Source organism: Pyxicephalus adspersus, chromosome 12 (assembly GCF_032062135.1).
Source record: "Pyxicephalus adspersus chromosome 12, UCB_Pads_2.0, whole genome shotgun sequence".
NCBI lineage: Eukaryota > Metazoa > Chordata > Amphibia > Anura > Pyxicephalidae > Pyxicephalus > Pyxicephalus adspersus.
The window spans coordinates 6,577,910-6,605,834 of record NC_092869.1 but is presented as its reverse complement, the minus strand read 5'-3'; the positions used below and the strand labels follow the sequence as shown (position 1 = coordinate 6,605,834).

The following is a 27,925-nucleotide window of genomic DNA, read 5'->3' as shown; positions in this document are numbered from 1 at the left end:
GGATTCACTGGGAAAAGGGGGGATCGTTCTATGAGGACAGTTCATCTGGTGTCCAATAAAAGGTTTCCTTTACCTGGAAAGGATTTCCTGCTTCTCCTCATTATATTCTATTTATAAAAGATTCACCTGTCAGTTCACTCTAGATTCATTCATAGTTTTCATTTATACAAATAGAATTTTATATTGTGACATCTGTGCAGTGTTGATGATTGGCCACTAGGTGGCAGAACGAGTCATTGATTTAATGAGAGTGTAAAGAGATTCGACCATCTGTCAGCGAATTTCAGATGAATTGACAGGGGAATCATTTATAAATAGAGCCCATTGTGTTTCTTAAATGTATGAAAAATAATTCTAACCATTTTATCTGAAGGGAAATTAAAAGAAAATGTTTAGATTCAATTGTTTAATTTTAAGTATTAAATATTTTTTCATTATGTATTTTATAAATTCACAGCAAATCTTTAAAACATTAGCATTCACATTTTTGCCCATACCATATGTATGATCCATTGATAATCCATAGTATTTCAGCATAAATACAATTCATAAACACACATGGGATAACACCTGCCAGCCAGGAATCGTCACGTGATACACCGCCTTCCGGCGACACTTATTATTCTGGACTACAATTCCCAGCGTGCTCCGCGGCGAGACGCTTTTGACGTTCTCTTACGTACTGTGGCAGCAGACTACAACTCCCGGCTGGCTTTGCGGCTGTTGTCGGAAGTGAAGGTGGTGTTGGCAGAAGACAGGGAGACTTCAGGGAGGAATAGGAAAGCAACCATGAATGTGGTGCTGGCAGTGAAGCAATATGTGTCCAAAATGATAGAGGACAGCGGGCCTGGGATGAAGGTGCTGCTCATGGACAAGGAGACGGTGAGAGGCGGCTGTTATATTGCGAGGGGGCATTATAGCGGGGATGGGTACTGGGGGACCAATATAGGGGGTATGACTTGGTGGGGAGACATACAGCTGGGCAATTATAGTGGCTCATAATGGTTGGGGTGATATGGGGGGCATGGGGGTATAATTGGGGGTGATATCGGGGGGCATTATTGCTGGGGTAATGCTAGAGGACCATTATGAACTGCTATGGCAGGCTGGTCATTATGCTCAGGCAAAGGTAAACCTGGAGTTATTGTTGGAGACTTGGGGCCCCAAAAAGGCAGGGATGATACAGGGGGCCCATTATATGGGGCCATAATTGGGACTTTATATGGTGGGGGGGTGATACCGGGGGTCTGTGAAAGGAGGTTATAATTAGGGCTCTATTATGGTTGGGGTGATACAGGGGGCCCATTATAGGAGGTTGTCATTGGGACTTTATATCAGGGGTGTAAAACTCTGGCCCTCAAGGTCCTTTTTTTTAGCCTCCCAAAGAATTCTGAAAGTGAACTACATCTGGACCTTACCACCTCTCGTCATCACTTTCAATACATGCAATACATAGACATTATTCCTGTACACCCATCATGTGACACAAAGCCTAGGCAATGATCACATGGTGCCTGACTACCAGGGGCATTGTGTTTGTTTCAATCCATTAGAGACTGCATGGTGTAATATTTAGTGTCAGACAAACTTGTGATGTGAGAGGATGAACAACACACAGCCTGCATGGATAGATAGAAATTAGTCCTTTCAACCCTAAAGTGTGTGTAGAGAGGTTTGTTTTTGTTAGTTATGGATGAAGTAGTAAACTTCCTCAATTTTTTCAATAAATTTCAAGTTTGTCTCCCAACTTGGTCTAAGTTATCAATTTTGGCCCTCTGTGTATTTGAGTTTGACACCCCTGCTTTATATGGTGGGGGGTGATACAGGGGGTAAAATTGGGGCTCCATTATGGTCGGGGGTGAGGGAGGGACCATTTTGGGCTGCTTATCTGGGGCTATTATGAGAGGAGGTATGACTTGGGGGGCATAATAGTAGGGATGGTAAAGGGAACCATTATAGGGGCTGTCACGGGGGGGTTATTATGAGGGAGGGTACAACTGGTAAGAAGGGGGGAGGTCATGACTATGGGCTCATTATGGCAGGGGGGAAAATAGGGATCATAGTGGTGGGTAATGGCAAAGCTTACATTACAGTGAGGGGTCATTGGGAACTTAATGTAGGAAATGACTGGGGGTCCATTATGATAAAAGTAACGCTGGTGGACCATTGTTGTTGGGAATGAATGGGATCACATTATGTTAAGGGGCAATAACTGGAGCCTATATGGTGGCGTATTAAAAAAACATATAATAATTTTTATAAATGTGCTGTTTTGTTTCCCTTTCTAATTTATACCTCTCATTCTATCCCATCCTGCACAGACAAGCTTTGTCAGCATGGTGTACACACAGTCGGAGATTCTGCAGAAAGAAGTCTACCTGTTTGAGCGGATTGATTCCACCCACCGGGAGAGCATGAAGCACCTGAAGGCCATTTGTTTCCTGCGACCCACCAAGGTAAATGCTGTGCAGAAATCTTAGACAGGTGTTGTCTCATGTATTACCCATATTTTCCAATCAGATTTCATTGTTTATAGTAAAGCTGTAATGTATTGCTATTATTATACATGCACACAAATCAACTTCCTGTATGGTTGTCAACAGACAACATGGTCTCTTGACAATAGCTGAGGTTGGCACAGTACATAAAGATATGAGATCCTAACAGCCCCTGGCATGAGGTGCCTTACCTGTGCCATTCATCGGTAGCAGCGATACTCATTCAGAAATCTTAGTGGTTCAGTAGGTTTATCAGCTGGCTTTCCGATCAATCAGCTTCTATGCTTTGAATTGCCTGCAAAATATAAAAATACATACATCATGAAAAAATGAGTAAAGCCTGAAGTTTATATTTGCATACATGTTCTGGGTGAATGATTCACAGTGTGACAGCCCAGCAAAATGAGAAAACACTGATGTCAGTTTCCGTGTTTATCTCTTGAAGATGCAACAATGGCAGTTTTCTGTTTCATACCGTACAATGCAAGGGGATAGGAAGCTTTCACTTTATTCTAGAGACCCGTCTTCCTACACTTGCTATCTCTGAGACTTTTCATAACAGTGGATGAAAAACTTCAGAAAAATTGTCCCCCAATGTCATTCAGTGATCCATTCTGGCGAATCATTGAGGGGAAAAAGCTGACTGCTGCTGTTTCCTATGAAGGAGGAGGATGCAGCGGGACACTTCCCACTTATCCTCCCCCTCCATAGAATGAACAGTACTCATTCCTTCCTATTCACCGTCATACAGATCATTTCCAGCAACAATATACATGTATATAGCTTACTGGCTAAAGTCCCACCTGGGATGATGAGCCTTTCCCAGACTTCAGCCCCTTATCCAATGAGTGACTTATTGGATTGCAGTGAATAAATGTGCAGGGTTAGAGTAGAAAGATTGAGATGAAAAAATAATACAAAAAGGGTAAATTATGGGATTTAATGTAACTCAAAGATTATTCAGACCTCATTCGGGCCACTTTCTGTGAGCCAATGGGATAGCCCTTCATCATCAATTAATTCTTGGCTGATAGGGAAAGGATGCAGAGAAGAGCAAACCTGTCATTATACAAAGGCCGTTCTGTGCTTAACATCGTTGAGGAAGAACAAATCAAGACATCACATGATGTGTGTAAAAAATTATGAGCAGACTGGGTATCTTCCCTAACTGGTGCTGGTATTTAAAATTAAACCTGTGCATGTTAAAGTAAGAACATTGAAGCTAGTTGATTGAACCGGCATTGTGTATGCTTTCTGTCTTACAGGAGAACGTAGAATATTTAATCAAGGAGCTGCGCAGACCCAAGTACAGCGTCTACTTCCTGTGTGAGTAGTTAGGTTCTTTTAAAAGTGACTGGCGCTGAGGAGAACTCAGAAAAACTTAGGTTATTGGGCTTATATAATGTAAGAATATCTGTGTATAACCATGGCAGTGACATTGGCCTTTATACCACATTGAGACTGATATGCATAGATCTGTGTGCTCTGTGTTGTTCTATGTATAACGTAAAGAATATCAATAACCAGGTTGCCCCCAAAATGTTTGAAAGGATAGTCTGTGCCTCTTTAGAATCCCCCTTAGTAATAGGCACACTGCTAAATTACATATATGTCAGCCGTTTTACTTACCAATAGATTAATAACCCTGCTTAGCCAGTGATTGCCTCACCTCTAACATTTACACAGACCAGGTTGGTGGCACCACAGATTCTTGTTTCAACTTTGTGTTTCGCCTCCTATTAATATTATACAGTATTTATATAGCGCCAACATATTACACAGCGCTGTACACTAAATAGGAGTTGCAAATGACTGACAGTGACACAGGAGGAGGAAAGCCACCCTTCCCCGAAGAGCTTACAATCTAGGAGGTGGGGGAAGTATCACAATATAGGAGTTTGTTGCTTACAGTCGTGATTCAGTGTCTCATGAGCAGGAAGGTGACACTCACTGGAATACTCTTTATTCAGACCTGTTTAATAAACTCGCCACTTTGTAAGGTGAATATATCATTAGAATGTTTAAAAGCAGCATTTACTAAAGTTCCTATTATCCCGCTCATTTGTTGTTTTCAACCTGTTTTGGGCCTTCTTAACCAACAGGAACAGCTGCTGTGCCCAGGCCATTGTCCCAGAAGATCTGTGCTCTGGTGACAGGTTCACTTTAAACGTAGAGACCTGTTTTGCTCAACACCTGTAGCTGTGAAAGCCTTTGTTACTTATAAATTTTTCCATGGATAAAGGGTGAATAATCTTTGATGAGATGACATTTCCTGTTAACAATTCACCTCCTGTGTTCTTTCATCGGCAGACTTCAGCAATGTGATCAGCAAGAGTGATGTGAAGTCGCTGGCAGAGGCTGATGAACAGGAGGTGGTGGCTGAGGTCCAGGTGAGAATATACAGGCACCAACATGACATTTTTTGTTAAAAAAACAGAATGGGGTATAGTAGATTGGGCAGGAGATGTGTGCGCAATCAGCAGGCGTTAAAAACTTGCGTGACTTGGAGAAAGAATAAGTACATACCTACCCATGTCCAAACTCCTGTAAGCTTTCTTCCCTACATGTGACCGCTGTCTGGGACAACCAGTCACAGCTCTGTTACATCATTACATACAATGCAGGACCAACAGTCCTCTTATGGCACCAAAACCAACAACCAATGTTGGACTATTTACAGTCACCATTTTGTTTCAAGTCCTTGCAATGTGTTTAATGCCCAGTAAATGGGACACACATATAGGCCTTGCATGGTACAATTGTTTTTTCACATATGTCCCATGTCTCCTAAGAAGAGTCTTACACATTCTAACACTTACTTTTTTTCCAGGAGTTTTATGGAGATTACATAGCTGTGAACCCCCACGTGTTCTCATTAAACATTGTTGGCTGTTATCAGGTAAGGTTGTGTTTTTTTATTTTATTTAGGTAATGGGGCTTCAGGGGTTAGGCCTTGCAGCGCTGAGTCCAAGGTTCGGATCCCAGCCAGGACACTATCTGCATGGAGTTTGTAGGTTCTCCCCGTGTCTGCGTGGGTTTCCTCCGGGTACTCGGGCTTCCTCCCATATTTCAAAAAAAAAAAAACATGCAGTTAGGTTAATTGGCTTCCCCCTAAATTGACCTTAGACTACATTAATGACATATGACTATGGTAGGGACATTAGATTGTGAGCTCCTTTGAGGGACAGTTAGTGACATGACTATGGACTTTGTACAGCGCTGTGTAATATGATGGCACTATATAAATACTGTGTAATAATATTAATAATGGCTATGCAGTCAGTTAACATTTATTACAAAGAAAACCCAAATAACTAGTCAGGAGCACTGTTCAGGAGTATCCAATAGAAGCAACTTTTTTTTAATGTGAATCCTAGTTTAATTTTTTTTATCATGATGTCTTTGGTCTGACTGTCTGCAATGCACTTCTAGGTGTATGTGTGGCCGATTGCCATACTTGCGTGCAGTCACATGGGTGTGGGACGAGGGATGCCTAAACAGGAACTGATTAAAAATCATAGTCGAGATCGCTTATGCTCATTTCTTTGTTTTAGGGTCGGAACTGGGATCCTTTCCAACTGTCCAGAGCAACACAAGGCCTTACCGCTCTTCTCCTCTCCCTGAAGAAATGCCCCATGATCCGGTACCAGCTCTCCTCAGACTTGGCGAAAAGGTTGGCTGAGGGTGTTAAGGTGAGTATAACATGCTGGTTTGGCTGCTAACCAAAATTGGTATTTTTAGGAAAGTAGGAAAGGTTCTCCACTGGAGAGATTACCCTTCACAAATTGTTCAAGACAACCAACTGGAAGCATTAGGAAAATCCAGTGTTAAAAAAGATGTCTCTTTGGAACATTTCTTCTTCCCGTTTTATCGAGAACTGTAATACTTTGACGTTCCCATTACTTTTATCAGAAATGTAATGGTTGATAGAACTAGTAGAAAGACAAATCTTTCCCACTGTGGCCAATGAAAACCTGACTCATTGGGCCGGATTTCTTAAAGTTGTCCAAGGCTGGAGAGGACACTTTCATCAGTGACAATGGGTGATCCAGCAAACCTGGAATGGATCTGGTCCAGGATTCCAACCATTTGCTAGCAAAATGACTTCTAATAAATCCATTCCAGGTTTTCTGGATCACCCAACTTCACTGATGAAAATGTATTCTCTTGGAGAGCTTTAATATATCGGACCCATTTTTCCCATTCACGGTCAATGCTAGAAATAAAATATGAAATTTTCTTTTTGTCCAATGAAGTAATTCTCTCACTATGACCCTTTTATTTCCAGCAAGTCATTACAAAGGAGTACGAGCTGTTTGATTTCCGTCGTACTGAGGTGCCCCCTTTACTCCTCATCCTGGATCGCACTGATGATGCCATCACACCCCTGCTTAACCAGGTGGGCAACAATCCATTTTTGTTAATTTTTCATTAAAAGTTTTACCTCCATTTTAAACTCTTTCTGTGTTTTTAAAGTCCTAATTATTCATAATTATGTCGTGCTTTGATTTTATTTAGTTTATGCATTATAATCTGCAACACTTTATGGATCACACAAACACTTCAAAAAGTGCTCCGCTCTATTTTAAAAACAGGATGCTGTTTTTAAAATAGAGCAGAGCTCTTTTTGAAATAATTATATAAAACAAGACTTTTAACTGTTTTTTTTTTATTTATTTTCAGTGGACTTACCAAGCCATGGTCCATGAAATGCTGGGCATCAATAACAATCGCATCGACTTGTCCCGGGTGCCAGGGATTAGCAAGGATTTGAAGGAGGTCGTCCTGTCTGCAGAGAATGATGAATTCTATGCTAATGTAAGCTTTGCAGAAATACCTAAGTTTGATTTTTTGCTTGTTACACTTAATGTTATTTATGAAAGCTCACCAAGGCTGGAGAGGATACACTTTCATCAGTGAACCTGGGTGATCCAAAAAAACTGAAATAGATCTAATCCAGAATAAAAAAAACATTTGCTAAGAGAGATCAAATGACTTTAGGGAATCTATTCCAGGTTTGCTGGATCACCCAGCTTCTCTGATGAAATTGTATCCGTAAAAGTTATCATTGTTCAACTCCTAGATGTTTGTTGAAGAACTGGACACTCCATAAATTGTCTTTCTCAGGATCTCCCCCTTTTTCTCCTTTTTTCCTGATTATTAATGCTTCCTAGTGACTGTGTTTTGCTTATCTTATTATATCTTTATCAGACTAGAGAAAACCTAAAAAACTGAATCTTTAACTGGACAGTTAGCATAGAGGAATGTGAAATCTATATTATAATTTTTGGTACATAATAAAATGTCTACCCCAAATATTCATTGTAACTTTTTAGCTATAAACTGCATATAGATAATTTGCAATATGATGATCAGTCAACAGATAGAGCTCTACTCTCCTTTTTCATGTTTTCTAGTTTCTTTTGCTATAGAAAGTCATTGTTTGCAGAACCCAATTGGTCAGGCTTAAGATAATGCTCACATAATCCAGGTTATATATACAGTACAAAAAACAAGTACAGTAATACAATAACTGGCAGTGGAAAAAAACAATTACAGTTGAGTTGCAATATTATATATCAGCAGCAGGTGGTGCTGTTGGCTCTATATCATGGATTGACAGCTGGAGCAGCACGGACCCCCTTCCTATGTTAAGTCACAGCCATGCTAAAACACTTTCATATCTGTGAAAAAAAAGATGTTAAAGTGAACTTGTACTTTGTTCTGTCAGCACAGGGTACTAACTTTTGCTGGGTATCTCCTTCTCACTCCTGGTAGGACTTGATTTCTCTGTAGCCTTCCGCTTCATATCAGATAGGGCTCCAAGAAAAAGCCCTGCGTAAGTTTGGGTTAGTTAGGTTTAGAACTGTCACTGGGCTTTATGCCTGGTGTGCAATTGTACCTGACCCTGTGTGCCATAAAGGTCCCATGAACCCCCATATGGACGTGCTGGATGTTCTGCAGGAAGGTGGATTGGGAAAACACAAGTGAAGCTGCCCTTCAATTAACACAAGTTTTGCATTGTATCCACCTCTACATGAAAACTGTGCAAAAGTGAGCTCATATAAAAGGTTAACATGAGGTGTCCAGCACTCTGCCCTGTACTGGTAGTCCTGTGAGTAGACAAGGCAGGAAACGTCACCTAGACCAAGAACAGGTGAAAAGAATAGGACGGGTTCTGGCTTGAAGGCTTCTGCTTTGATTGAAATTTGCATCCTGACAGCAGGGCCTTTTATATGCACTTGTGCACAGTGAACTTGTCTGTGTCATTTGCAAACCAAAGACCCTGATGCAAGCAGTGGGATGGCTCGTGGGGGATCATACAAATATAAAATTGCCCGGACAGATGGGTGTTTCTAGGAGTGCATTCAGAGTTCCCTAGGTAATGCCCAGATATGATGCTGAGCATTCATAATTAAATTAACTGAATTTAGAAAATAAAATGGGCAAGCCAAGGACAGATTGGGTGAGGAGGGAAGGGCTAGATCAGGGGTGTCAACTCTGCCCCGCAGCATCCTGTTTTTTGGACCCCAAAGGTATCCTAAATATTAATTGCAGCTGCCCCCCCCCCCCCCCCCCCCGCGCTGCATTGAAAAAGCGCTGCTACTACAATTCCCGCTATCACTCGTCTATAGACCAGCAGCCTCTATGCCTATGCGTGGCCCCGCATTGGACTGTTTATAGACGCAGGGAATTGTAGTAGTGGTGTTATTTCAGTTTCAAGTTTGGCCCACGAGTTTGTCTAAATTTTTAATTTTGGCCCACTGTGTATTTGAGTTTGACACTCCTGGGCTAGATGATGCTAACATTCTCTGGCCAGGAAAGGAGGTGACCTTTATCTAATGCGCTACAGCTTCTATTGAATATTGTGAGAAGCTCTGTTTTATTACAGGAGAGGAGCTCACAATCAAATGTCCCCTTTATAGTCTAAGACCCAAACGGGAAACATACAAACTCCATGCTGATATTATCCTGGCACCCTGGTACTGCAAGGCAGGACTGCTAACCACCGTGTTACCCTTTCAAAGTGAATGGTCACCTTTAGATTTTGATAAGGGTGCAGTGTACTTGTTGGGGTTCCTTGTATTCCATACTTTATTCACAGAATTCGCTTTCTTACTATATATTCCTATATGTAAATCTATAAATGCTGTGTCTCCTACAGAACATGTATCTAAATTTTGGAGAGATCGGGACCAACATAAAAAATCTGATGGAAGATTTTCAGAAGAAGAAGCCTAAAGAGCAGCAAAAGCTGGAATCCATTGCAGACATGAAGGTACATGGGCAGATAATAAAGTATAGGGCCCAGGTGTCAGCACAGCAACCAATCACATGTTAGATCATTTTGAGCTGATATTTCATTGGCTGCTTGCTATTCCCTGTGCTCAAAGAAATATATAGGCGGTTATTGCTGGCATCCTTTTGAATAAACCACTTACCTGAGCTTGAGTTTGATCTTGTGGCTTAAATTCTTCAAGTCTCTGGCTCAGGACAAGTATGCAAATCAGCAGTTCTGGTTTTATTTTGAAGGTGTGACAGCCAGGCGGTGAGGATTTTCAGAAGGTCACTTATCCATTGATCTTATTAATGGTTTTTCTTGGCCAGGCCTTCGTAGAAAACTACCCGCAATTTAAGAAAATGTCCGGAACCGTGTCCAAGCACGTGACAGTGGTGGGGGAACTGTCACGACTTGTCAGTGAGCGCCATCTAATGGAAGTTTCTGAGGTAGAGCAAGAATTGTCCTGCCAGAATGACCACTCCAGTGCCCTACAGGTAATATGATTCACTAAAACACTCCAAAGCATTACTGGGATTGGTATACATGCCCTGGGGCTCAGCATTGAGTTCATCTTTGAGCGTCTTTACATTCACTTCCTCCCCTTTTAGCAGGAAGTGGCTGTCCCACATTATAAAGTAGCATTGTGCTCCATTTTGAATTGGTAACCCGCCTTTGAAAAGCAAGTTCATCATTTTATAATTGACTGCCAACATGAATACTAGTTGTCTGTGGCAGGCAACATTTTTCAGATCTTTGTAGCTTCAGTACTAATAGGAAGTGCTTAGACATCTAATTTTCCCATTCTACCCCTAGGGGAGTGCAATTGAACCAAAATTTCTCATATCTAGGATCAGGTTTTTGATGCTCTGCTTTATATTTTTTAGGGAAGTTTTACATTAAATTAATTTAAAACACCCCCAGATCTTTTAATTTAGTTAAGGAACCCAATCCTTTTTTTTTTCCTGCAGAGGCGGCAAGGAGCCAGCATACTTCCAGGACTGAGCAGCACTCGCGTAATGACTTGAGAGCTGCTTAGTCTTGGAGTACTGAAGGCCCAGAGCAATGACATGCCCCCTAGAGAGTGTAAACAGGCTGGGCTCACAGGAAGTGGGCAGAATCGCATAGATTTTCATTGGTATGTCCTTTTTTAAATTCATGTGACATTGGCTTTCAGAAAGTCAGTAGGCCCCTTCTCCAGCACTTCAAAGGCCCGTAAGCTGAAGTTCTAAATTGTGCCCATTGTAAGAGTCCTTCAGTGGTCGGTTCTGCATACAAAGCCCCATTTAACAGTGTGCATGCCCCAATGTCGTGGGGTCACTCTAGGCTGTCTTGCTCTCGGGGTAAAATGACACAGCCTTGTGTATAGACCAGAGATGCCGAATGACTCTCAGGCTGTGTCACCGCGGAGCCGACCTATGAATGGGAAGCCCGAGACATTGTAAGATACGAGCAGACAATAGCCTGGCTGTCTTTTGCACACAAATAAACGTCATTGAGACACTGCGCCTTTTCCATCAGCCTTTTAATATGTCTTCTGCTTCATGACAGCACACAGAAGGTTACATACCAATTGCATGAGGATGATTAACCCTGTGTATGCCATACAATTCCAAACACCGCAGTGCTTCCGTAGCAAAAGCCAAACTGATTTGAAATTGCAAGATTGACTATGGTGCTTAGATTTTTGGGAAAATACTTATCTTGTTTATCGTAGGGGTGAGTAGATAGATGATTCCAGGTAACTGAATGGATGGTATAATTTCACAGGTGACTTATTTATAGGTTTTTATGGTTTATGTAGCCCTTCGGAAGGTAGTTCCCTTATGGTCCACAAGAAATAGTGCATTTGTTTTCACCAGTAGCAGGGGAAATAAAAAAAACAAAAAAAAGCCATCCACTGCTGTATTATAGAAAAGGGGAATGTCGGACCAGGTCTGTTACTGAGAACTGATTGAGTATAGTACGATTATACCTGTCATGCAGTTTTACTTGCATGATCATACACCCCCTGAAGTCCAGGCGTAACATAAAAGTTTGGAAGGTGACAGCATGTCTTTTTAGTTGAGATACAATCATCCCCTGTATTATAGGTAGCTAAACGGGTAGGATAATTATTTTCTTTTTTCCTGTATAGAATGTGAAACGTCTACTGCAGAACCAGCGGCTAGCAGAGCTGGATGCCGTCCGTCTGGTCATGCTTTACGCATTGCATTATGAGCGACACAGCAGCAATTCCCTGCAGAGTTTGCTGGCTGACCTCCGCAGCCGCGGCGTGTCTGAGAGATACCGCAGGGTGAGTACCAGCCGGTGAATGTGACCACATAGAGGATCTCTACCAATAATTCAAATGTAAGGCTCAACTGTCCGGATATACATTGACAAGATAGCAGCTAGCGGCGATATTGGGTGACCTGTGACCCCAAAGACTCAAATCTACATTTTCCCCTATTTAATGTACAGCTCTGCGTAATATGTAATATATTAGTAGTAATAATATGCAAACTCGCAAAAAGCATGCTTACTTGGCATTTTTTGTTTTGTAATGCAGCCACTCCGACACTAGTAAGAACTAGTCAATCTGGCAATTATTCTCTGTCTGTCTGTCATATGTGTGTGCATACATGGTTACATAGAAGGTTAGGTTGAAAAAAGACATAAGTCCATCAAGTTCAACCACTAAGGAAATAAACATATCCCAGATATAAAACCCTATAAGATATAGTTGGTCCAGAGGAAGACAAAAAACCCCGGGTACAATTCGCTTCAACAGGGGAAACAAAATCCTTCCTGATTCCATGAGGCAATCAGATGTTCCCTGGGTCTCTGTTATTTTTACTTTAAATCCCTAATACCCAGTTATATTCTGTGCTTGTAGAAATCATCCAGCTTTTTCTTAAAGCAATCTATAGTAGTTGCTGAAACTTGACCAATGCTTTGTACAGGGGTAGGATTATGTCTCCATCTCTGCAGTCTATTCCTCTTTTAATACAAGAAAGTACTTTACTAGCTTTAGATATTACAGCTTGGCATTGCATGCTGTTATTAAGTCTATGATCTACCAGAACCCCCAGATCCATTTCTATTTCTGACTCCCCCAAATGTATTCCCCCCAGACAGTATGAAGCATGCATGTTGTTAGCTCCCAAGTGCATAATGTTACATTTATCTATATTAAATATCATTTGCCACTTGGCTGCCAATCAAACAGTACATCCAGGTCTGCTTGTAGAATATAGACATCCTGTATGGTCTTAATTCCATTACATAGTTTGGTGTCATCTGAAAACACAGAAATGGTACTTTTAATCCCAAACTCTATATCATTTATGAAGATGTTACACAGTAAAGGTCCTAACACTGAACCCTGGGGTACACCACTAATAACCTTGGACCATTCAGATTTTGAATCAATAATTACAACTCTCCGGAAGCCAGTTCTCTATCCATTTACAGATTGACTTTTCTAAACCTATCGACCCTAACTTCCATATTAACCGTCTGTGGGGTACAGTGTCAAATGCTTTAGCAAAGTCTAAGTACAGTATATAAACTGCAACTCCATTGTCTACCTGTTTACTTACTTCCTCATGAAAAGACAGCTCCGGTCTTTCTGGAAGCCATGCTGACTATCCCTTATAATATTATTTTCTAGCAGAAACTCCTCTATGTGGTTCTTTATCAAACTCTCTAGGACCTTTCAAACTATGGACAATAAACTAACTGGTCTGTAGTTACCTGGTAATGACTTTGCTCCCTTTTTGAAGATAGAACCACATTGGCCTTACGCTGATCCATCTGATCATTGGCTTTTCTTTCTCTTTTGGTGATCTGTATATTAGGAAAAGTAATTTGCTTCCATGCAAAGAACTCCTGGGATATTCAAATAGAGGTTAGCACTTTGGCCTTTGCAGCACTGGGTCCCATGTTCGAATCTTGGCCAGGAAACTATCTGCATGGAGTTTGCATGTTCTCGCCGTGTTTGTGTGGGTTTCCTTTGGGTACTCTGGTTTTCTCCCACATTCCAAAAACATGCAGTTAGGTTTTTTGGCTTCCCCCCTAAAATTGACCTTAGACATGACTATGGTAGGGACATTAGATTGTGAGCCCCTTTAAGGGGCAGCCAGTGAGATGACTATGGACTTTGTAAGGCACTGCGTAATATGTTGGTGCTATATAAATACTGGATAATTATACACACAATTCACACTCACAATTCCACTAAAATGAACACTCTAATGGGCTAGACAGGATTTTGAGATCCCAGGAGACAGTGGTGATATACAGATATATTACTTACACCTCTAAAAGCATTGGAAACCGAGCTGGGGTTTTCTCCATTTTTCCAATTTGTATTTGAAATAGTGTAGTTGACAGGTTTTCATTAGAATATAGAGTAGACCTTCCATTTTTATAGTGCCGCTTCAATTCTCCTAACCATGATATGTTTATCTTTCCGCCCTGATGACAGCTGGTGTCTGCGGTGTTGGAGTTCGGCGGGAAACGAGTTAGAGATAGCGACCTCTTCAGTCCTAAAGATGCGGTGGCCATTACCAAACAGTTCTTTAAGGGGCTCAAGGTCAGTCAAATCAACTTGTGGTCAATTCTGGTGGTCTGAATCACTCACTGCTATTTCTAAGACATTCATAAGGTATCTCCCAGTTTCACCTCCTTGGTACAATGATTACATCAGGATTCTTTGGAAAATGTTTTATTGTAGGCGATGCAAATAGATTCAAATGCCACAGCAATGTGGGCACAAACTGGTAGCTCCAGTAAGCCATTGTCTAGTGAGTTGCTGGCTCAACCCACCATCTGCCTACATCTGCCATACCAGTTTTTTGTGGACTTGCCCTCTAAACTTTTAAATCAAATCTGTGATTAGTTGAATTATTTGAAAGGTGCAGGTATGATATGTAAATATTGTGTAAGTATAACACTTTCCCATATTCCTTACCTCTCTGAGAGAATCTAGTTCTCCCCCTGACAATGTTTTCATCTGCTTTTCTTTCCTTGAGTCAAGTAACATGTAAGGTCTTGTCCCCTTCCGACAGAATGAGAAGCTGTAGACTGATAACCCCCTCTCTGTCACCCAGCTCTCTTCTCATATCAGTGTCCTGTTTGTTGGGCTACATACATATGTCAGATGATTCTCGTCCAATTATCACCTTAGGGCTGGTATCTAATGAGAATCTGAGGTGTGTACAGCGCTCGTCCGACATCGTTCATGGATCCGTCCTGGCGGATTGATTGTAATACAAGTGAAGAGTAGAGAGCAGCGGGGTGCCGCTCGTTCGTTCTCCCCTCTCTATAGAGCGAGAACGACACTGTATGTACATTACTTGTTCATGCATCTTTCATTAAAAGATTCTTTCCAACGACAAAAACCTAACGTGTGTACATAGCCTTAGAAATGTGCACTGCAGCATTGCTCTGTGTACTGATTGCAAGTTAATTTGGGTACCTACACTGCTTGCAATAAAAATGTGTATATATATATATAATGATTTATTATTGCATAGAGAGCTGTATTTATTATGTTTCCTTTCAGATGTAAGATCTTGTATAACATGTACAATGTACTTTATTTAGGGGGTGGAGAATGTTTACACCCAACATCAACCACTCCTCCTGGAAACCCTGGACAAACTGATTAAAGGCAAACTGAAAGACAACATGTACCCTTATGTGGGACCCAGCACCCTCAGAGACAGGTAAGACTTCTGAGATCAGCCTATGTAATAAGGTTCAGATGCAAAAAAAAATTTTTATGATCTTTTTGTGATGAAAAATCTTGGATACTAAGTCAACAGCTATTCAATGAACTAATCTTGCCACCTAGAGTCCTTTCACAAGTATAAATAAACACTTAAGGCCTGATAAAAGGACTTGTTCAGACACCCAAAATGCATTGGCTGTTATAATTAATCATTTGATTAACACTTAGTTTGTTTGGGACCCTTTGATTACACTGATGCGATTGTGTCTACTGAATTTTTTGTCTGTACCCCAGTCAGGGGCACTTTATCCTGCAAAAGCAGCCTTTCCAACACTATTGTCAGTTGCACTGGTCATAAGCAGTGTTGGGTCATGGATTACCATTGCTCCAAACCCATTTTTATGTGCCTCTTCTATTCCCCTTCTTCACCAACAGGGCCTGGTCAATAGCAAATCCAATAAGGAAGCTGTCAGTTATTGCTTCTTTACACTCCTGTCTTGAGGCAGTGCTAGAATTTCCAACATATGGGACCACTCAGGAGACAAGCTCTGTTGACCAGTCACAACTCCGACCTTTGTATTTTCATTATGCCCATATGTGTTTGATAGACACAGACCAGATAGTTGGAACTTTGTGATCTGCCATTCAAATTCAGCATTGCCCTGACCATAGAGAACAGCATATACCACTTAATACTTTTTGGTGATACCTATAAATAAGCCCATTTACAAAATTTAGATTACGGTCACTTGGCCAGGTTTCCATTACCAAATCTATATCCTAGTTTACTGCAGCACACAACAAGGGCAGGGTAAGGGGCAATTTGGTATCTTTACTTTCTTAGAAATGCCAAAGTCCCAACACTTGAGTTTTTGAAGCTAGTGTGCACATTGGTCAGTCGTGTGAGCCTCATTGGTCACATGACTTCTTTTAGTCCTAGTCGGTCTTTAGGATACTCACAGATGATGCAAGATCTCAGAAGGGGAACAAGTCTGGGGTAATGCAGTAGGAAAGAAGCTTCATCTGTGTCAGACTTTATTGCTGACTACAAACTATTGGCATGCAGATTTGGTATCCCAGTTTTTAATCACAGGGAGGTGCAGCGAACATAAGGATAATTACAAATATTGAAACAAATGCTATCTGCAGCATGGTCATTATTGTCAATCTATATCTTGTATGTAAACGATGGTCATTATATGGTCATTGACATCTTTGCTTGCTTGATGCTCTTGTCTATTAGGCCGCAGGATATCATTGTGTTTATTGTTGGCGGAGCCACATACGAAGAGGGTTTAACAGTCTACAACTTGAATCGGACGACACCGGGTGTACGCATCATCCTAGGTGGGACGGCCATTCATAACACAAAGAGGTAAGGCCTGATTGTGTTTGTGAGTCACACCTTATATATCCACCACCAGCTCAAGTACAGGTCCAGTCATTGGCTAATCCAGCATTACTGATCAGTTCACTAGCAATCTGAAGTCACTCTGTTTTGAGATGATTGGCTGGAAACAAATTTCCTTACCGACTGCTTCTTTCATCAGTGATTTTGCGACTTGTTTTTCCTTGCATCATTTTGGTGAATTAGCGAGGAAAACAGGAGAAACATTGGTTGGTGTGAACAACACCAACCAGTGTATATCAGATGCCTCATAGTATTATAAACATTAATCAAAATCTTCTATTTGCTTCTGCCAAATATACCATTGAAGGAATTTTCATTATATCTGTTAAGTGCACAAAACCTGCTGTGGATCCTGCTGAAAATCTTGTTAGATGATCATTTCCTGTGCACTTTTATCAGTTACCATTAATCTCAGCTTTTTATTTGTACTACTGAACACCTCCCTCTGTATTGTGGAGAATGGGAGAGGGGGAGGTCTTTTGTAATCCTAGCACAGTTCTATTCTAGGTTAACAATACTGCTCCTTCATGGATATAGTGGAGTGTGTGAGTATTTTCAGTGTAGGCTAGGAAGGGTGTTGAATAGTAAAAAAAAAAAAAAAACAAAAAAAAAAAACAAATTTGCCCCCCCAGCTGCCAGTCCTTGTTTTCTCCAACATCCCATTGATGTAATATATGCATGAAGAGGGCACTTTTTGTTCTGATCTAAGAAGTAATGAGGATAACTGCAGAACCACTGCACGGTGGTTCTGAGGTAAGTGCTCTGGCCTTTGCAGCACCCAGGTTCAAATCCCAGCCTGGACACTATCTGCATGGAGTTTGCAGGTTCTGCCCGTGTTTGCGTGGGTTTCCGCCCACATCCCAAAAACATGCCATTAGTTTAATTTGCTACCCCCCAAAATTGACCTTAGACTGTATTAAAGACATATGACCATGGTAGGGGCATAGATTGTGAGCCCCTTTGAGGGACATCTAGTGATGGACTTTGTACAGCGCTGCGTAATATGATGGTGCTATATAAATGCTGTGTAATAATAATATTAACTGTATAGTGGCAGGTGATATGACGCAGGGCTGTGCAGTGACTCCTACACAAGAGTAAGGTGTGGGATGTTGTTAACCCAGGGTATCGAAGAGGAGACCTGATTTAGGAGTCTCTGCCTCAGGATATTTCTTTAAGGTATTTGGCATCGCCTGAACCTAGGTGCCATAGGTAGAAGACGTGGGTAAGGTTAGTAAAGAAGGTCCAGACAGCATAGGCAAATCTTCTCTTTTACTGCAAGGTCTTTTTCAACACATTGTTAGTTACCGTGAAGAAAGCGATCAGTCCTCCTTATCAGTGGTGTCCCTGGCATTCCAGCCATGACATAGAGCCCCGGAAACCTGACCCAGGCTTTCCAGCAGATCCAACGTAATGTACCCACAGGCAAGCTGGACAAACAGACCCATGTAACCAACGCCACCCTTCATCTGACACCGGAGCCGCACTTAACTGCTTATTTTCCAGGCCTTTCATCACAAGGACAGCCTGCCAGGAAGATCTAGTTACACGATTTGTGTAATGGGATCAACGCTTAGTGTTTTTCAGTGAATTGATAGAAGAGTTCACACTGATGTACAGAAAAGCAAGGCTATCTAGTGCCACAAGATTGTAGTTTATAAGCAGAATCACTAAACACTGTGGTCATTTTTTAAAAATTGCAACTTTTTATGTGATGTTGCACTGCGAGAAAACTCTGTGATGATTCCGGTCACTCAACATATTAGGAGCAGTATAGGGGGTAATGTGCGTCAAACGGCCAGATAGAAAAGTTTAAATGAAGCTGTACAGAATGAACATCAGCCCTGCCTAACCTAAACTACCTAGAGGTGGGTAGATGGCAAAACACCTGGCATTAAGCAGAGCAATCAATGAGCAGTCGGGGCTGTTGCTGTGTTTCCATAAAATTAGTCTTCACTACCTGGAAGTCGGCTTTAACTGCTGTGGAATTTTTAACTTGCATTGCAACATGGAAAAAACTATAGTGATCCTCTTACCATGTCCCACTGAATGTTTTACATCTCCGCTCTACATCTGATACTAGCATCAAAGATCCTCATAATGCCAAACTTACAAAGCCCCAGCTTTGCAGGGCTCCAATACCACATTACTGCCTGCTTCTTCTACAAATGAGAATGCTGCCAGTATGACCCGTCACTAAGTATTTCCTTGTGTGTTCAGGGCTTAGCGGTGTTAAAGATATTAAGTGATTAGTAACCTGCCTGTCAGGTTCCCAGTCATGATGTCATTCTCTCTTTCTGGAGCATGAGGTGTCACAAAATTGCTGCAGTGTGTTTCTAGTGAAGCAGCGGAAATGTGAACATTACTTTTATAAACACAAGAGTTGTTAAAGTTTGCTTAAAGCGCACTACTGAGATTAGTAATAGGGAGCTGGCAGTGCGGACTTGCTTTTAAAGTAAACTTGTCATTACTTTGACAGACAGCGCTGCAATCAGGGATTTTCTGAATACCTTCTCCAGGATTCGGGGTGGTTAGGCTGCAAATATTGGCACTTTCATGTACTATAGAGCACTGCTCTCTGAGACCGTAGCTTGTTCCTGTTGGTCAGTACTTCCTGTCTTTCGTATGATGGACTAGTAGGAATGCACAACGGGGACCATTTGTCCTTTCCTTTCTCTTTTATACTCTTTCCTTCTTCTGTCTCCTCTGTTATTTTATATTTCTTGTCCTCTTTTCATCTCTCCCTAGGCTCCATCTCCTTTGATCCTTCAGTGTTCTCCCCAGCCCCCTTTAGCTGGGCGCACCACCCCGCACTTTTCAGTAACCAGCTGTTTTTGGGTGGTTACTGAAAAGTTGGGTCACAAGTAACATTTCTGGGGGAAAACTGTCCTTGATCTCTCTACTCTTCTCCTCTATTTGTTTCCTCTTCTATGTATTGATTCCTCTGCTCTTTCCCTTTTCTTGCCTCTGCTCTGTACTCTGTGCTCTCTCCTCCCTATTATCTGATTCCTTTGCTCCCTGTCCCCAGCTTCCTCTCATCTCCTCCCTCTTCAACCTTCTCCTCCCTAAAGGGAGGACATGTTCTGGCCCATAACATTTATTTTATTTCTTTGTTTTGTACATTCACCCCCCTTTAATATTATTACACAGTATTTATATAGCGCCAACATATTACGCAGCGTTGTACAAAGTCCATAATCATGTCACCATCTGTCCCTCATAGGGGCTCACAGTCTAATGTCCCTATTTCAGTCATATGTCTTTAATACAGTTGAAAGTCGATTTTTTTGCGGGCAAGCCAACTAACCTAACTGCATGTTTTTGGAAATGTGGGGGGAAACGGGAGTACTCGAAAGAACTCGGAAGAAACCCATGTAAACCTTGGGAGAACTTACAAACTCCATGCAGATAGTGTCCTGGCCGAGATTCAAACCTGGGGCCCAGCGCTACAAAGGCCAGTAAGAGTGGTCACCACCATGCTGCTCCCTTTCTCTTTTCTATCTTTTTCTCTCCACTCTCTTCTCTACTCCCATGTCTTTCTTATGAACATAATCCTATTTTTTTAATATTTAAGACATTAACATTTGCCTACATTGACTTCCTGGTTTTGGGAAAGAGTTGTGAAAAGAACACATTCCAATACATTCATCTTTAAGACCCAGGTCAGGCCTTCTTACACTTATCAGTATTTTGCTGTCATACTTGCGTTGTGCACAGAATAAAGGAATTGGGTTGAATTGGATCAGTAGAACTTTTCCTCCTAAGACCTGACCAGTGTGCCCCTCTGGGTGGTCCCAGCCTCGGTATAAAATAACCCATTGCGTTCCATTGCTCTCCCCAGGTATTGTGTCAGGAGGTCAGAAGAAGGAATGTTTCTGGGGGAGTCTGTTTCCTGTACGGCTCAGGTCTCACCTCTCAATTATTTACATGCACAGCAGGCTCATGTAGCACCATTTGCATGGAGAGTGGAAAAACTAACCGCTCACACACAAGGATATCATTAACCACTGGATGGCCTGTCAGTGTATGCAGCTTAATGTACAGATGTATGATCATATGAGAAGGAGGGGACCTGTAAGTGCATGCAAAGTTCCTTATGCCTTGGTCTCTGCAAAGAAACATTCCTATTGATCCCTCTAGTAATGCAGCGAGCGGGCAATGCTGCCTTTGCTGCTTCTAAATCTTAAGCAGTGTAGTCAGACCTTCCCAGTCCTCCCCAGTTAGACTACAGAACACCTCCCCTCGTCTCATTTCATTACCAAGGGGGTATTCTATATAAAAAACTGAACAGGACTGACTACACTACTTGGGATTTCAGTACCATGAAGGCAGTGTGTTGTCCTCTCAAACTCCACAGAAGCACGCTGTGGTAGATCTGGTAGGTTTATTTTTTTTACCTTGCAGACCTTCACAATGTTTCAGCTCTGGCAGTGCCCCCTGACCCGTCCATTGACATGGCACATGTGTAAACAGATTCCCAGGGTCTAGGCTTCCTTGGTGATTAGGATGATACCGTTATATATCAGCACCTCCAGGTGTCTGCTGTTGGGTTCCCCTATCCGATAGAAATGACAGGTGCACTTTAAATTCTTTGCCACCATGGGAAGTCTCTATTGGCACCTTCAGCTCTCTCCAGGGGATTAGCCAGCGGATCTCATGAAAAACAAGGGGATTTCAGCTGTTAATACCCCCCAAGCTGCCCTTATAAGAAGAGTCTAATCCCCTTGGCCTGATTGTTATTTCCAGCCCAGCTTAAATCATCTCCGAGTGACAGCCCTGTGACACGTTCTGTATGACACGTCACTCATTGATTTCATAGTATAGATTGCTGCCTGTGGCGAGACCTGGATTTCTACACAGCTTTCCCATGTGGGCGCCATACTGTCCTCCGCAACCAGCATAGCTGCCAATAGAGAGTTCTTAGTGTGGATTGTTTTGGGCTTCTGATGGGATTATTGTTTTTTTAGGAACTGCCTGTGTTACCTTGTGACAACCAATCAGATGGTTTAGGCTACCAGGTCATGGAAACTGTGTGACAGTACAAAGTTTTTTTTAAATTTACATCACTTTCTGTCACTGCTGATTCAGCAACCTGTAGTTTGTTAATCAGCACGCGGCCAAAGCTAGTCCCGACCACTGCTTTAGGATTGACTGCAATGATTCTTTCTGATACCTGGGAGTCTGGGAGGGGGAGCATGTGAGACACACATGATGGGATGGTGCGGACCCCCTAATAATGGGTACAGCAGTTATACAGACCCAGGAGCTCAGACAGGAGGTGGTAGATACCCCTCATAATGGGCACAGAAGTTATGTGGACACAGGGATAGTGGAAGCCCGTCATATTAGGCACAAGAGGTGTATAAAGCCTGAAGCTTGGCACAGAGATGGCGTGGACCCATCATAAAGGGCACAGCTGGTAAGCTCATCGGTGGTGGATGTGCAGGGCACATTAGGTATTTATACATTGGCACTTGGTGCAAGGATGGCAGAAGCCCCTCATAATGGGTACAGTATGTGTACAAGCTATAGGGATGGTGCTAATGTCTTTTAATGTCCACATCATGCACTATGCAATCTGAGATCTCTGAGTTTTTGAGATCTTAAAGAAACGGTCTGTGTTTAACTCGCCAACACCCAACAAACACTGCAATAGCAATCTTGAGTAGACTTTTAGCATGGTGGAAACATGCAGTATTTTCTTTGTGAGGTAATATTTTAAAGGCGGTGTTGTCATTGCATTTATTCTATATCCCTTCCTTCTGTTTCCTATTTACAGTTTCCTGGAAGAAGTCCAAGCAGCTGGTCTCCACAGCCGCCATACATAACCCTTTCCAGGCTCTAGAAGATCCCGATCCAGGCAATGATGGTGAAACTTTGCCTCCCACATCTGGCTTTATCCATTCCTCTCCTTCTGCGGGGGGTCCGTCTGTCCCGCTGTGTGCAAAGGATATTCTCTCTAACACCTCTCATCCATTAGGTCTTTAATTTACAATGTCTACCCTGTAACCTTTAGTCACGTCCACAATCCTAGGAGTCTGTCCGACCATGAGAATAAAGGTAGAGTCAGAACTTCTTCACCACACTGTAGAAGAACACTAACATAGGGGTGCAATACAACATTGCAGATCCATCCAGACCAAAAGGACATTCCATTGTGCTGGCAAGAAATGACCGGCTACAGCGGCCTTTCTCGCGCGGAGTTCTGTAGAGCCCTAGGCTACCTCCAGAGATTGCTAGGGCTTCCTTGAACATTGGTATATTGCCCTTGTATAGAATGGTGATCTGCTAGTTTTGTGGCCAGAGTCAGTAGAATGCCACCTAAGCTTTTGTAAAGCTATCTGTAAGGGAAGAATCCTTTACCCTGACCTGCAATGTAAAGTTTATTTTTTCCAATAATCTCCTATGGCTTTAGCAGAGGTCCCCAAGATTTAAAAACATAATTTTCAAAGGTTCCTTAAGGGCAAAGAAAAAGTTGAGGCTGAGCTATAGAGGCATGCACATAAACATGATTTGGCTGGGGTAAAGCATACGTGTTTGTGATGTGTAGGTGAATGGGCAGACGTTTTCCTGGGAGAACCAGTTATTCTGTATGCTGCTGGGAGACATTTTCCATTATTTCCTTTACTGAATGCACAACAGGAAGTGTAATGATTATCAAAATAGAGAAAGTGATCTCCCCAGCTGGCACAACTTCACAGGGGTTCTACCACTGTCATACTTACACAACTTACAGTACATCTTTACTGGAGCTGGTTGACATTTATTTTGCTAAAGCCCTGCATATTATACATAGCCGCCATTTTATTCTTTTGTCTTTTTACCCTTTTTGTGTTTCATCTCACTTGTGAACAATCCCCTCTAGTCTCTTTATACCACTTCCTGTCTACAGGCACTTTCTATATCACCACCTGGACTGACTTCCTGAAAAGCAGTGGACCGTGCCCGCATAACGTGTGGCAGCACTACCGCTTGTATCCTCCATCGAGGGTGCTTGTGAAATGCTAACAACACGAGCACGAGGACAGAGTGTTGTCACCATATAACAGGAAGTGATTGATAAAAAACCTTCATGGCCTGGATCACAAAGCATTATTTTCATTTAAAAGTGGTAATAACCTCTTAAAGTTTATATGAAAGTGAAGTGAATTGGTTTGGATCTACTGCAACCAAGATTTTTACACACACATACATATTTAAAATGTTATGTATGTGTGTGTGGTTCCTGATAGACATTTATTATGTTTCTCCAGATAAAATAACTGAAGTGCAGCTGCATATGTGAAAGTGGCTCCTTGTGTGCGGGGCTAAAACACAAATTACCGCGGAGGTATTGTTATACTGCACTAGGATTCGATCTTCATTATGAATTTTATTTTACCACATGCTTCTCTTAGTGACAGAACCTGGGTGTGTATGTGTATATCCATGTGTATTGGATCACCAAAAGCATCAACTACTTTCTATTTATTTTCTTTGTGTTGTGTTTGGAGCGTTGCGTTACAGACTCGGCTGCTATTACAGCTCCACTGCACTAATTGTAAGAAAATTAAAAAATGAACCAAGATGGTGTTGGTTATATTTTGCGTTCCCCGGTTTTTCTTTTATCCCCTCACTCAGTGACATTTTTAAAATGCGTGTTCAGGGGTTTGCAGGGTTCTGGTTCTAGCTTCCTGAATACAGCACAGATACGGGCCCTCCCACCTTCTCCAGGGGCCAGTAGGTTACAATCCTATACATTCAGGACTTCCACTTTAGGGACCCTTTTTGTCGTCGTCCCTGCCTAGATGGGCTCTAATTGCATGCAGGATGCCTTAGATAACACGTGATGCTGAGCCCTCATTTAAAGAACTGAAATCCAATGAATAGAAGGGGGGCCCAGGGACACTTACCCTTTTCCTGATGATCCTGCCAGTAGCACACTTCTATGAAGACGGTGTGCACCCACTGTACTGCATCCATAGAGAAATGGTCTGCTCTTCTATTATAAACTATAAACACATCCACCTATTGTCTTATCCATTACATAAAGGGGAGGCATTCTGAAATAGAGAATAGAATAGGTTGATGAAATTGTGTAGAGGGACACAAAACTTCTGGCAGGATCATCAGGGGCTTTTTTGTTCTTGTAGCAAATGTATTTCTGCAATGAACATTGGTGCTTAGTGGCTTCAATATTGTTAAATGGCACCCCTATGTACCTTCCCAGTCAATCTGTGTACAATAAATATACCTGAGCCACATCTGTGCAACACACATTGACACATTGGCCCTGATTTATTAAAGCTCTCAAAGGCTGAAGAGGATACACTTTCATCAGTGAAGCTGGGTGATCCAGCAAACCTGAAAAGGAATTTGGTCCAGTTTTCAAAACATTTGCTAACAAATAGCAAGTGACTCTGAAGAAATCCATTCCAGGTTTGCTGGATCACCCAGCTTCACTGATGAAAGTGTATCCTCTTCAGCCTTTGAGAGCTTTAATAATTCAGGCCCTATGCACTCACTAGTGTGGAAAGGGCCACCAGAAAGAAGGTAGGTAGCATTAACTAATACAGACAAGAAAAAACTCGGGTCTGTAGGCAAAATGTGTGGATTGTATTGTGTGGTAAGTTACATTACCAATCCTATAACACAACAGTCGCCAACCGGTGGTCTGTGAGAAAATTTTAGGGGTTTGCGGCTTTGGCTCGGGGGTGCACCAGGTCCCCCATGCAGTTCCTAGGCTCAGGACGGTGGGGGGGCTGTGTCCTCAAACATAACCCGCCCACTCTCCTATCCCAGGCTTCAATCAGTGATGGGAGAGTGGGCGGGGTTAGGTCATAATGATGTCACTCTGGGGGAGGTTTCTCCCACTTTGAGTGACACCCGGCTCCCCGTGCATTCGCGGTCAGGAGCCGGTGATTTTAGTGGTCTCCGGAACCGAAAAGGTTGGCGACCACTGATATAACACACATTCAATACATATACATATGCATATCATAGTATGAAACAAAATCCAAGAGTCCCATACCTTCTGCAAAGCTGCAAAGGGGATTTATTGGGACTAGTGTTGTAGACACATGAAATCCATGACTAATAGAAACTTTGCAATTGTATGCTCGTCATGTACCCGACGCGTTTCGCCTAAAATTGCTTCCTCGGGACTTTTTCAGTGGACCACAAGGTATAAAGTTTTGTAGTTTATGAAACAAATAAGTACATGGATCAATTCAATAGGTGGGAAGTATAGTCACATCTGCTCAGATGCTTCCATGAATGGTGGTATAGCGTAAGGGAAAGCGCCTGGTGGTGGTGCCGTCAAGGAATGACAAGAAAAGCTCATTTCAATACTTCACAAATGTGGAAATCTGCCCATATAAGGTTCTCAGAACTATTTTTTTGTAATTCAACATAAGGGATTTAGTATTGCCGTCATGTTCCCCATCGATTCATGTGAAATGGTATTATATATAGTAGACCGACAACCCAACTTCCTCTTTTCTCCTCTTTCAACATTCGTCCTAACCATGCGCGATAATGAATAACGAAGCAAAAATAACCCTCTCAGCTATATTTAAGCTTCCTAAACTTCCTCCTCCGGACAGCAAATGATCACCACCAGTCTGTGGAAGTCGATGGTAGGTGAAATGTTGCAAGAACCCTCAGGAAGTTACAATGTTGTGTGTCACATGGGTGTCCTATGTATCACTGCTCATAAGTCAAAAAGTTCAAAAACATTTCTCAGGAATGCTGATTGATAAAGATCTAGAAGAACCCCGGGACACATTGGCCTTTTAGTGTCTGGGAGATACTACAAGAAAGGGTCAGGGACTGCAGACATACTATAAGAGAGGGTCAGAGACTGCAGACATACTACAAGAGAGCGTCAGAGACTGCAGACACTACAAGAGAGGGTCAGAGACTGCAGACATACTACAAGAGAGGGTCAGAGACTGCATACATACTACAGGAGAGGGGCAGAGACTGCACACATACCACAGGAGAGGATCAGAGACTAAAAACATGATGCAAGAGATGGTCAGAGACTGCCAGCATATTACATGAGACTGCTATTAATCATTGCTGTCCACATATTAGCTCCCTAAATACAAGAAAAAAGAAAAAAGAACCTGACCAATATATTTGTAAATAACTCTGATGTGTTCAGGCTGAGCGATCCTCTACCAGGTGACGTCTATACAGACAGCAAACTAACACAAGCGGCTCCAGTCATTGTTCCCTAACAAAACTTAGCAGAATGCAGAGTCCAGATTCCCAGGGTCTATTATCTCACAGAACAGCAGTGATCAGAGGTAACGCCAACCGCCTGCTACCCTCACCCCTTAAAGGGGTTGTCCTGCCATGACAATGATCTATTGTTCCACCTTCATAGAAGAGAGGATGACTTATTATTTGCTGATTTTTGTCTTTGGCTGGCACAAAGCAAAGTATATAAGAGAAGTGTTTGCTAAAATGTGGGCAACCCAAAGTGTTTACAAAGAGTGGGCAGAGTTATAGGAATCTGTACACCCGACTGGGGCAGTAAGGTCGAATCTTTACCATGGTAGGGTTTATGTGTGTGAATATACCCACCACATCCCTGTGCGGAGTTCCTGGGTCTGTACACTGGCCATGCCCACTGTCAGGGGCCCCCACCATCCCTGTGCTGAATTCCTGGGTCTGTACACCGGCTGTGCCCATTATCAGGGGCCCCCACCATCCCCGTGCTGAATTCCTGGGTCTGTACACCCGCTGTGCCCATTATCAGGAGCCCCCACTATCCCCGTGCTGAGTTCCTGGGTCTGTATACCTGCTGTGCCCACTATGAGGGCTCCCAGCATCCCTGTGCTGAGTTCCTGGGTCTGTACACTGGCCGTGCCCATTTTCAGGGGCTCCCACCATCCCTGTGCTGTGTTTCAGGGTCTGTACACCCGCTGTGCCCATTATGAGGGCTCCCACCATCCCCGTGCTGAGTTCCTGGGTCTGTATACCGGCTATGCCCATTTTCAGGGGCCCCCACCATCCCTGTGCTGAGTTCC

The 27,925-nt window shown here is 42.4% G+C and overlaps 1 protein-coding gene across 1 annotated transcript; it reads left to right on the top strand.

The window, feature by feature from the left end:
- Positions 1–714: 714 nt before the first annotated feature.
- Positions 715–24,488, top strand: VPS45 (vacuolar protein sorting 45 homolog). The gene is made up of 15 exons (XM_072427781.1): positions 715–882; positions 2,322–2,456; positions 3,764–3,824; positions 4,809–4,888; positions 5,329–5,397; positions 6,053–6,190; positions 6,787–6,897; positions 7,182–7,316; positions 9,664–9,777; positions 10,107–10,274; positions 11,915–12,073; positions 14,249–14,356; positions 15,370–15,491; positions 16,740–16,871; positions 22,687–24,488. Exons 1-15 carry the CDS (start codon positions 790–792, stop codon positions 22,733–22,735), a joined length of 1,674 nt encoding a protein of 557 aa, XP_072283882.1. The 5' UTR covers positions 715–789; the 3' UTR covers positions 22,736–24,488.
- Positions 24,489–27,925: the final 3,437 nt, after the last annotated feature.